Source organism: Colias croceus, chromosome 13 (assembly GCF_905220415.1).
Source record: "Colias croceus chromosome 13, ilColCroc2.1".
Classification (NCBI taxonomy): Eukaryota; Metazoa; Arthropoda; class Insecta; order Lepidoptera; family Pieridae; genus Colias; species Colias croceus.
In genome coordinates this window covers 1,729,258-1,741,836 of record NC_059549.1, presented here as the reverse complement: position 1 = coordinate 1,741,836, position 12,579 = coordinate 1,729,258, and the positions used below count along the sequence as shown (strand labels likewise).

General features: G+C 31.0%; 1 protein-coding gene across 1 annotated transcript in view; it reads right to left on the bottom strand.

Moving 5' to 3' along the window:
- LOC123697084 (D-beta-hydroxybutyrate dehydrogenase, mitochondrial) overlaps positions 1–11,148 on the bottom strand; it is a 57,278-nt gene extending 46,130 nt beyond the window's left edge. Inside the window, exons 1-2 of the mRNA XM_045643498.1 lie at positions 11,083–11,148; positions 488–610 (exon numbers count right to left, since the gene is read on the bottom strand). Coding sequence (XP_045499454.1) covers positions 488–598 — 111 coding nt within the window. The 5' untranslated portion in view covers positions 599–610; positions 11,083–11,148. The remainder of the gene's footprint in view (positions 1–487; positions 611–11,082) is intronic.
- Positions 11,149–12,579: the final 1,431 nt, after the last annotated feature.

Sequence of the window (12,579 nt, the reverse complement as noted above, 5' to 3'; positions counted from 1 at the left end):
TACTTATAGATTTTATTTAGATTTTTTTGTACAATTAATTATTTTCATCCTACTTGGAATTGTCATGACTGCCATATATCTTCTTTGTCCTTATCTTCTTTAAATTTTAAACATTTCAGAACTATTAAAAGGAAAAATTCTATCGCAGTTCATAGTTACTTTATCCAGGTTATGTGACAAGATGCCAACATTTCTTACTTCTATGAGTCGTTCATTAAAAATATCCAGTTTGTTGGCATACCTACCAAAATTTTTCTAGATAGGCAGTCCTTCAATTGCTATAATATGTTTCATGCTTGATGCTGATGCTGATGCTGGCAATTATAAAGCAATAACTTTTACAACATAATAACATAACATTTTCTTTCAGTCTCCAGTGGATTCCTAGACAAAGGCAAGTGGAAACAAATGGATTGTGAAATTCAAATCCTAACTAATTTACGAGACGTCGCGGATAACGACTGTTATAATAATATTTGTAGAATACCTGGGAGGGCGTCTGCGGGTTCTTAATAAGGGAGCCGCGGCGTGCAGAAGGGCGCCGGTGCATGGAGGGCGCCGTGATCGAGGCGCGCCGGGTCACATCCCCTGCCGCCATCTTGGATTATGTCTACAAAAGTTTGAATATTTCAGATCAATTTTTTATCCGTGGAATGAAAAAAAAAATAGGATTTTTATAAAATAAATATGATTTCGTCCGGTATTTATAAAAATGGACATATGACATTGGTTCACATTTATTGTACATATTCTACACTTTTAGTGTACACAAAGGACATTTTATTGAGGTCACTGTAATGCTGTTTCCGCTAACATAACCATTTCAGGCTTAGGAATCGAACCCAGATATTATATTATGGTTAGTGCATAGAGATGTAAAAACTTGAGAAAATTGTAAAACATTAATCACATTTTAAATTTTTAGTTAGGGTCCGTTCACACAGACCGGCTCTGAGAGGAGAGCAGATTCTTATCACGATGAAAACAGAGTTTTTAGTATTTGTAACTTAAGGTTTATTTTTGCGTGTGCACTGCTTTTGACATTAAGAATGCTTGAACGCGCTTGGTGTGAAATAATAAGAGGAGCTGACCGGCTCCGATCGCGTACTTTTTCTCGTTCGCGCAGCCGTTCAGCTCCGATTACATTCGCATCCGCTTTCAGATAGCTTCCAGCTGGTCTATGTGAAATAGTTGACGGCTCCGCTCCGACCAACTCCAAGCGTATACGATCCGGTCTGTGTGAAAAGAAAAATGCGCGCCGATGCTCTCCGAGCCTGTCTGTGTGAACGGACCCTTATAAGAGATCAAAAAAAGAATGGGATTGCAATTCAATCATGTACAAAATTGAAAGGTTAAACTCATCAAGGCACACCCAGTAGAAATATCCGATTGCATGTCGTTTGTTAATTCTAGACGATTTCAATTCAATGTATTTTACAATTATTGCTTTTAAACGTCTATACGAATTTAAAATTGAAATGATATTTTGTAGCGCGAGATTCAGATTGTAGTTTCACTATAAATAAACTTTTTATGATAAATTGAATGCATAATTTTGTCTACAGTTTATCATATGCAAACAAACACACACTAATCATGTCATACATATTGCCAAACATATTGTTTATTATTAGAACATTAACCATAACTTCTAATGATATAGGAGCGCTTAAATTTTTGGCTAATTTTAGTTTAATCGTTCTAATAATACACAGGCATAAACATACAGTGAACAATTCCGTTGTTTTCAAATTAAGATGATAATTTTGTGTTTCGATTTATATATTATATATTAGGTGTGTCTTATTTGTATATTTATATCATATCATTTCTTCTAATACTGAAGCTGGAAAATAAAATATACAATAAATTATTTTCGTTCTCTCAGTAGTATAATAGTGTGACTGGTTAAAGCAGCGTTACTTTTAATAAGTAAATAATAACGATATAAAAAAATCTTCTACTCCGGGACAATAGGTAGACATTGTATTTACATACAATTCAATTTATTAATATGCATAAACTTTTCATTTTCTATGGAACTAATAACAAGAATGTGTGATTTAAATAAATCTTAGTGTTGTAGACTTGTTAAGTAATAGAATCCCATAATTTAAAGGTTTTTTGAGTGTCAACTCATGTCCAATAATCGGGAAATTGTAAAATAAACGACATAAATCGTGATGATTTAATTAAAATAATATTTGAGCGAGTTAAATACACTTCATTGTAGATAAATATAGAGAACGAGTAAGTGGAAATTTACCTAACATGTTTCCAAATAATATACGGGCTTCACAAAATTTACTTTACTGGAAAATTTTTCGTATAGTCTATGAAACATTGAAATATTAAAGGGAAAATTTTCTGATTAGTATTCCTTATGATCCTTTTGACAGATACATGTACAATATACCTTTAACATTTAGACTGGTTGCAGAGCTTGACCGACCATCAGTGCGTACGTCAGTCGCGCTTGTCATATGTATGGAAATTCATAAAACCGTTCATAGCTAGACCAACCATACGCATAGTGTCATATTCATACACATTGTTGATGCGTATCGTCAGGACCGACGGTACGCACTGATGGTCGGTCAAGCTCTGCAACCAGCCTTAAGAATACCTAACACATGAAAAAAGTTTGGAAGCTTTTTACTGAATAACTATCTACAAAATTAGATTAACTAGTTCGAAAGAAAGTAAGAATTCATACATTTAACACCGTAGCGAATTCAGTTTGGCCCTGGACGCAAGAAAAGGCCATGGTGCTGGTCAGTAATAATAGTTTTATTAATAAAGATACCGTAGGTTTTATTACGAATATAAAAAGAAATTTTATAATGCCACGTCATTAACTGTAACGGCTTTTTCACGTAGATAATAACTGTAATTAAGTTTCATAAGTAAATATAATGTGGGTGGCATTTTTTCATTAGTTTAGAAATGTGTCTTTTGGGATTATCCATTTGGCTTTGTCGTACGTGCATTTGATTTGTGAATATAATTATTGTGTTTGTGCAATTAAAAGTATGCATTTGCTTTTTTATATTTATCGTGTAATACGATGCAGTATTCATATACTTACGCACAATATGTTTCTATAAACTAACAACTTTACAAAGAATAATGTTAATGTAATATTCTGTAAATTATGATATTTTACTTTTTATGACGTTATTATGATCTTCTATTATAGATACGTAAAATAACTTCATTCTTTCGTACACATACAAAGACTTCCATAGAGATTCTATTCGAAGATCTAAAGTTATCCCTTACGGAGCTACGTCACGTACGTTTCTATACAACAGGGAGATACGTAAATTCCTATGACTACTGTTATGTAAATACTCGTATTTATTGAATTTGTAGACTAATACTTATGTAGGAAAATTACATAGAGTGGTTTGGTTCATGTCTTTCAAGTAATATATTGCTCATTTTATTCACACTAATCTTTCAATTTTGAGTGACGTGTTTACGTTATCCATTAACGCAATCTCTTTATTGCAATGTGTTTTCAACTTTTGCAAGTAACCCAGTTTAAGAAGTCAATTCTTAAAATAACATATCGAGTGATTTGTTTGTTTCCGAAATTGAAATTAGGAGTTAAGTTGTAAAAATTTAATTTTCCTCAAAAATTCCGAAAATATTACAAGTTTTTTTTGCCCGCGCTGACGTCAAATACAGCATCTTCAATGAAATGTGGGGGCGGCGAATCTTAACTTTCGCTATGATTCCCGTTCTTAAAGTGTTAATATTTTTTGTCTTAAAGCATTGAAATAAAGAAAAACATTATTTTGACGTTCACGGCCTATTATTTCAAGAAAGTGAATTATGTTAGGAAAACCATTAAAAGTCTTTCTTTTTTTAAGATTCAGACAACGCTTTGATTAAATATGTTTTGAGGTCAATTTGATATTTTTTATAGAAATATCTCAGGCTTGATGGTAAGAGGTATTGTAGATATGAATTCTATTTATTACCTGTACCTATTTTTTTACCCTGTTCTATTATAAACGACTAAAAGGGGTTTCAATTTCAGTTAGGATTTTCAATAAAAGTACAATTTAACATATCTTCTTCTGGTTCATAATAGTATGACGATAACATTATATTTTGCGAATACTACCAATATCTAACAATACGGAAACTCCCTCGATGTCAGCGTAATCCAATTCAAGCAATATGCATAATATATTAATCCAACAAATATCGAACATGTAATTCTTTATCAAATTGCATTATCAGAATAAGATTCTGAGCTACAGATTACAACGCAAACAAAACCACAAATTCATTCCACATTTTGTCCGAACAACTTTGTTCGCAACTGCTATTAAGCGAACAAAATAACAATCGCAGTCGTTAGCTAACGCAAGTATATTGTGGCTTATGTTCATGAGTATTAAGTATTAACTATATTTTAACGAACCATGTTCTGGATTTTGGGTGATGTGTTAAAATTTAATTTGCACCCTAAAATTATACTACGTTTAATAATGTTCAAAAGTTATGGATATAAACGAAAAGGAATAACTAATCAAGAGATAATTTTCGAGTTTTGGAACATAGCGAAGCTTACTCATTCTTTATGATGTACGTGATAACAATTACTATTAATTATCTACCTGTAGAAGCAATGTGTTACGTTAACTTCGGATATAATTTCATTTTCACACTGAAAATAGAAATAAAATTAGATCAGTTCTGACATTAAAAGAACTCTCAGTACGTGATTCGAGCTCGCTCTTAATTGAATTTTTGTCTCAAGATTACAATCACAAACAAATAGAGGTTCGGGCATTTAGTAACAACCGCTTTGGTAAAAGGTTAAGAAAATAACGTTATTCTTATAATACCAGACTACAATCTGAGATTTCTCATCCATCCAGGTTACATATTTATTAAGGTTATGTTTACTAACCCCGGGACTTAACATTACCGAGCTTAATTCTTTCAACCCTTTGCTGATATAATGCCTGGCTTGTTTTCCCTTTATGAGATAAATCAATATCCAAACACCAATCACGCGTCGTATTACAAACGATAAAGGGTTTCATTTCCGAGTGAATAATTAACATTTTGAACAGTTAATTATCTCAGGTAGGTAATGCAGACGGAAGTTGTGTAGTGTCTGTTACATTCCTAGAAGTAGCTTGCGAGGAAAATTATTATGTCTAACGTCAAAAACTATGCTGTGTATGTAGAACAACTTTGCATAATGTATACGGCTGCTTGACGTTGTTCTTAGGGACAGAACTACGTAGGTATGTATTTTTATGTATAATAAATTGATTCATCTTTTTTGATTTCATGATATTCTAAAGTTCTTAATCCCTTATTGGATGACCTAAAAACTTGTCTCTAAAGTACTAAATTGTCGAAGGAAAACTAAAACATTTGAGCTGTAACGCGTTATCCATTTATCTCCTCAGACATGCTTTGAATAGCTCATAGTATTATATAAATAGTTTGGAGTGTCGCTCAGCGGGTGCAATCGGTTATTTCCACGACGATTTGACCTAAAATACTAGATTTATATACAGATTGAGCTGGGACGGTGGGCGTGCGTGTCCAATGCGTCAGAAGTAAAAGTTCAAGTGTGAATTGTTGTCAATTGTGTTGTCACTTGTCAAGTGCTGATAATAAATTAATAATCATTTGTTATACATTATACAATATAACATGTATCCTTATTTTTTGATTACCGAAGCTTTTCACTTATCACCATCTATTTTATGAAAATAATACAATTTTTACCATTTGACAAAACTCGATTGTAGTGATTTTTAACCGAAAGAAAATTTATTAAAAGTAAAGCGTTATTGTCTTTTTAATCATCAGGTTCTATTATGATATAATAAATTGTTGAAAGTAAAAGTATTTTTTATGTTTAATTAATTAATATAATGATTCTATGTAGGTATTTAATTTTGTATTTCCCTATAGTGAATTATGATAATGCCAGCATGATATACAAATCCATTGCATGTGTCAACTTAACAATCACAATTTAAACAATAACTATAAATTAACAACACAATGACAATTTGTAAAGACAATATGGTTTCATTAAGACCTATTAAAACAATTGACTGATTTATCAATAATTTGCATGTCTTACGATGTCATCTCTAAAAGCACATTCAGTTTATTTCATGACAGAATATACTAGATTTCACTAATAAACAATTCAGCAATGTTTTTATAGGAAGTAAGAAGTAACTAGATAAATAATCAACGTGTCTAAATATCCCTTGTTAAATAAATCAATTTGATATTCTCTATCCGTAATAACAGTCATAGTATTGAGTGCAATAGTGCCAGTAAATCTCGATTTAAATTAAAACACGAATTAACGCGGTGTTATAAATCTCTCAAGAATGTTTTACTCTGTTTGTATAGATGTGCAATATGTAAATGTCACAAATGAATTACTTGAATGTGTATTTTTACGTGGCCGGCGTTTGTTGACTCAGTGTGGGATTAAGGCTGGTTACACGCGAACGATTGTTCATTAATTATGATTTTAAAAACGAATAATATATGTGGACGCTTTGTATTAGTTTGTGTTTGATTTAACAATTACAGCATCATTTTTATACCTTTTGTTTGTCTAATTGCAGTTGTTTTGATGAATACTGATATTAAGCTCATTTAAGGATATAAATAAAAGTTTTAAGTTGTATAAACAATTTACGAAAGGAATCTATATAGCATTCGCACTCAGTTACATGACTAAAAACTTCTTTGGAAAAGGTTTCAAGGATTTTATTGAATGTGTGGTGTTAAAATAACTAAATTTCTATCTGAATAGAAAAATATGTACCTATTTGCCTACAGTAATGATAATAGATGTCAGTATATATATTTAAATATACTCAGCATTAAAATATATTTAAATATATATTTTAATACTGAGTACCTAATTTAGTTTACAACGAAAAAATCAAGGAAAATAATTTCAAAACAATTTTAAATAGGGTTGAAGTTTAAGGCGAGTATCAAGAATAAAGCTTTTTAATACAAAAAATAATGCCATACACACCCACGTTTCCATCCCGATGGAAGATTCTATCTTCGAAAAGAATGTTTTTTGTTTTCTTTTTATAATAAATTACTTACGGCAATATTTATTCAGGACAGCGCTGAAAACGCTTCGTGTATAAGCAGGTATCTGATGCTTTGACCTTTTGCGTAACAGGAGTAACGTAATTATCTTAACGCGGTAGAAAAGAATGGAATACTTTATATCTATTTATAATAATCACAGGCTTATCACATTCACTGATTTCATTCATTGAAATGTATACTTTTATACTAAGCTTTAATTATTATTAACGTGGGAGATAGTTGTTGTTTTTTTTTAATAAATTGACAAGAGTTGTATGTCACATGATTTATACTATTGGTAATTACCAAGGTAATTACTTAAATATGTAAGAACCTACTCTACTATAATGAAATATTTGATATATAAAAAAGATCTGGTAGATATAAGCAATAGGTAAGCATGCTAAATCTGAACCAATTCAACATTAACTACATTTAATTTTAACATTGAATTTCTATCCTTATAAATTTCAATGTAAAACTAATCGTGGATATATTTATAATGGCTCTTTATAATATATCCGTCGGTTGAGCTTTTCCCTATAAAGTGATAAATGCTAATTTAAAATTGCATTCACATTTTCACTGCCTCTCCAATATATAATAAAAACTCAAGTTATATGGCAAGCGAGCAAAGCCGTAAGCTCTCAAATTCGCAGAATTCGCGGCAAAGGTCAGAGTTCAGAATATCTCGATACTCGTATTGATGTCGCTTTAAAGGCTTCATTCAAATGACAAACGGATAATCGATTCTACAATTCGTTGAAGCGAATGTTGAGAATTGTTTTCGTGTTGGATTGTTGTAAAAGATCTATTGCCACAATACGAGTTCCGTGAATATGTGGCTCAGTTGTTTAACCGAAATATATGTTTAAAAACGTAATCTTGCTGTTTCATTGAATACTGTACTGTGTACTGTAATGTGGTATGATAAAATAATTGTGGAAGGTCTGATGGATGTTTGCTAATATTTTATGAAAAGTGGCTCGTGTAATTCGTGAGATATTTATCTACAATTTGGCCATTTGGAAGGTAATGTTTGAAAATTATTGTGTTTTAAGACATAGTACTTGCAAAGCCTCATCTTCATATAAAAATAACGCTATGTTCTATTCTCTTTTGTTTCTGCACATAAATAAATAAATATCAACTCCCAAAAGGTAAGAAAACGATTTTGCTACAACATATTATACAGATGTTACATAAATTCAATATAATTAATGGATTAACTGGATTTACATATTGATGCGGGATATGTTTTGCGTCAAATTGCAATTTAGACATTACGTTTTGTTGCCAGGTCTATATGACGTGTTTAATACAACATTAATACACTCAGGGCGATGTATTTTCGAATATAGGAAACATAAAGTCTGCTATTTGATATAATTGTATACTACATACTTGAGAGAGCGATTAATTTTCATGGAACATATTAAAATTGGCTCGTAATCCCCACATAAATTATGAACTACTAAATTGTGTATTTATTTCCACGAACGAGTTTTAAATATTAATTGGAAACACCCAATAACGTGGAATGCGAATTAAAAATATGCATTGCAATTATTCAAACTTACCGTTCAACTTCGTAAATATAAATCAGTAAGTAAATAAGATATTTCTTGAGCAAACGACGCTGAAGAAAGTTACAAAGTCGGAAGAAACTATAAAAGTACATACCGCAAAAAAGTCAAAACCTAATTAACATTTCCTTTTGAGGATTCCTTAACAGACTCGAGTTCAAATGAAGGAATGAAGGTAAGTCTCGAATCTTAATTCGTAACTGACATTTGCTTGGTATACACAAGTATATCTCATTTATATTAAGATTTACAAGTTTTCTCAGTTATTCCTGACCACTGCTTCCTCGATTTAGCTCGCAGAACTTTAAACAATCTCATTCAATGTGTGTTGAGAGAACTTGAAGCTGTTTCTATGTTCTCAGTTTAAGCAAATAGTACTAGAAGTGTTTTAGAAATTAATACTTAAATGTTTTCAGTAGCATCTACGTGACGGTATAGTGTTTGATTTTACTATCATGTCACGTACTTATCCTGTCAAGCATATTGTGTTACGAGCTATTAAATTTAAAGTTTTATGGATATCGATAATATGGAATAGGTTATAGGATCAGGTGCATAGTTTTTATTGTTTTTCATATTCTTTAATACAATGGAAAGCATAGGAATATGCCATTTTAACTCGCGTATTACTGCGATGGAAAATAGAAATGGTTATTGTAAAATACAATTACAGTTTGATTTTTTAAACAAATTTGTCTACAATAGTATTTATAACTAAAAAATTAAACTGAAACATTTTACTTAAATTTATCAATAAAATAGTTAATTTTTAATAAATAAAATGTAGAATTAAGGGTTTAAAAAATTATTTGTAATTAAGAAAAATTCAGCCCACGTGGAGGAATGAAAGGTATAGGTACCTACTTTGGGCTGGTTTTAAATATTTGTTATTTGATCATTTTTGAGTTGTTGGTTTAAGCCTTATATTTATCACGTGAACATTCTGAACAAATTAGAACCTGTAAACGATTCCTCTAATTATATTTTTACACGATAAAATCAAATTAACTTTTTAAATAGGTTGGTTTTTAAATATTGCTTTTAAACACATTTATTTTTGCTGACTTTATCAAATGTGGAATGATTTAAGGTAATGTATTATTTATAAGTTAAGTAGTCAAACAAAATGAACATCTTGTGTATTGTGAAAGATTTCGCAAAAGCAATTCAACAATAGCGAAGAAAGCAATAACAGAAATAAATAACTGCCCAGAGTCGACGAAAATTAATAATTTATTAGAAAACCCGATTCGTCCTTAGTATACTAGCGAAATAAATTCGCTTATTATATTTTATCTTGTGTATTTTTAAATATTTTACCGTATTTCGTATTCCTATTGAAGTACCAATACATAAAACTTTATTCAATATTTTACACGCAATGAACTGGAAGTTTGTACCTTATGAAAAATATTTTGTATCAGATTTTTGGAGAAATAAAATGTTTGTACATTATAACACACGCTCTAACTATATTAATGATATTTTATATACTTATTCCTAATTAATTTCGATATTGATTATATGTCATATGGTTTAATTTCTACGTATTGCCACACATGTAAAGCAACAGATTTCTAGGAGGCCTGTAATCAAGCGTTGATTGGCACTTCAGAAACATTATCTACACAATTAACTTCTCGGAAACCTGTACTTGATCGAAGGAATAGATCCTTAGTAATTAGGCAAAGGCTTTCCTTCCGGGAAGTAACATAAACCACCTGTGAACATACGATTTCTATAAATACAACCATATTGTTACTGGAAAAGTTCTAATTACTCTTTAACGGTGTTCTTTATACTAGATGTTTTATTCTATGTCACTTTAATTAGTTATTTCTTTACTAAAATATATTTTTGTAATACGGCCAATTGTAAAGGTACTTATAAGACCGGATGTAGAGGGTGATGTAGTTATAAGAAACGATGGCATATTGTATTCAATAAAAATTTATTTAGTTTTATGTTATACTAGTAAACCGGGCGAACTCCGTTTCGCCACCAGAGACACCTTTTCTTTGCTATAAACCTCACGGAGCCCGGGAACTTTCCAACGAATGCAAAACCGTACAAAAAGGGTTCGTGCATTCTGGAGTTATAGCGTCAGGAAGGAGAACCTGACTTATTTTTATATAGTAGATTGTAATATTAGAAACGATAAGAAAATCATAAAATGTTTGAAATCGTAAATACTCGTTCGTTTTCACTACTCGTAAAATTATTTTTCAAACTCAAAAAAATAAAAATATAACTGCTCTACAATATATCAAATAAATATGAATATCCCCATCAGGTCCATCGTATTTACACAAAATCGTAAAACAATCGGATATTTCCACCACAAATGAGCACCAAAGTTACATAACCAGTGACATACATTATTGCACTATGCGCAGGCGCGTGGGTTTGCCCGACCGGCGCGTTCGGATCGCGAGGAGCCACTGCGCCCGACCTGTTTAAAATTAAACTATATTATTTATTATCAACTACATTTACTCTCACGCCGAGTTTATAAATGCTTTTTGACTGCTCATGAATTTTGGCAAGCCATAAACATTATGGTTTTTAGATACAATTTATTTATCGATCGGATTTGTTTTTATTAAGTATGCTAAAATGTACAGTTCACCAAACACAAAAATGTTTTTGAGCGAGTTTGTATAAAATATAACAGCGTTCTTTCAATAAAACATCATCTATCTCTTCTCAAATTGACATAAATAAATTAGGAAATAAACATGATATTCTATAAACAATCTTTCACGAGCAAGAAATAAATATCCGAGCGTCTTCTTGCACAATGCTGTAGGACATATTATAATTATCTAATTTATTTAAATGTTAGATATGACATGAAACATTTGGCTCAAATCGCCCACAAGCAAGATCTCATGCCAGTTCATTATTTTTGTGAATTTCAATATTAGAGGAAAAACGAGACTACAAGATGAATGTTAATTAATTATATTTTTACAGATTTATACGCTGGAAATATATTCTCTAATCTTTATTTTTGTTGATCTGTTTATATGACACAAGAGTAAATCATAGTTGTCTACAAATATAAATTCTTGCTATGCATCGTGTTACATGTAATCGGCATCACTTTTTTGTACTAGATTTATAATGAACTGTATAATTTAAATGTACTAACTTTTAATGCATTTTTGAGAAATTTACATAGAGTACCTACGTTTCCTTTGCTTGTTCATTTTAGATCAACCACATAATCTCATTTAGTATCTAATGCAGTAGATATAGTACGAAAGTTCAGATTTTTGAATGTGTGTTTATCATTATATCGAGAAGACTTTGACCAGAGCTTTTCATATTTTTTAGTCAAAGAGTTCACAAAGGTAGTCTCTATATTGTGTTTTAGTATTATTGTATGATTAATAAAACAAATAACCACGAGAAAGGTAAATAGCCTTAGTATGAAATTATACTATAATACAAACCTTTTATTGCGCTTACTTTATGAATATTTCCCCGACACCCAAAGTTTAGTGACCGCTTAATGTTGGTTATTTTAAGGTAACTAACTCCCTATATAGGTTGATATCATTAGTTTCAAGAAATTTTGCACCTCTGTGTATGTGTACCTCTGAGTCTTATGTTACATTTGATGCTACTCTATATTTGTAGAGTTAGTTTATAATTTACTAGCTTTCCACACACGGCTTTGCCCGCTTTGTCTTAAATACAATAAATTATATACTAAATATAACTCTTGAATCACTCCATCTATTATCTGAATCTGCATGAAGATCCGTAGCGTAGTTTTAAAGATACATCACTCATACATAGGGACGGTGAAAGCGACTTTGTTTAATGCCTGCTACTCACGTACCTGCCGCAGGGGCGATATTGGTAC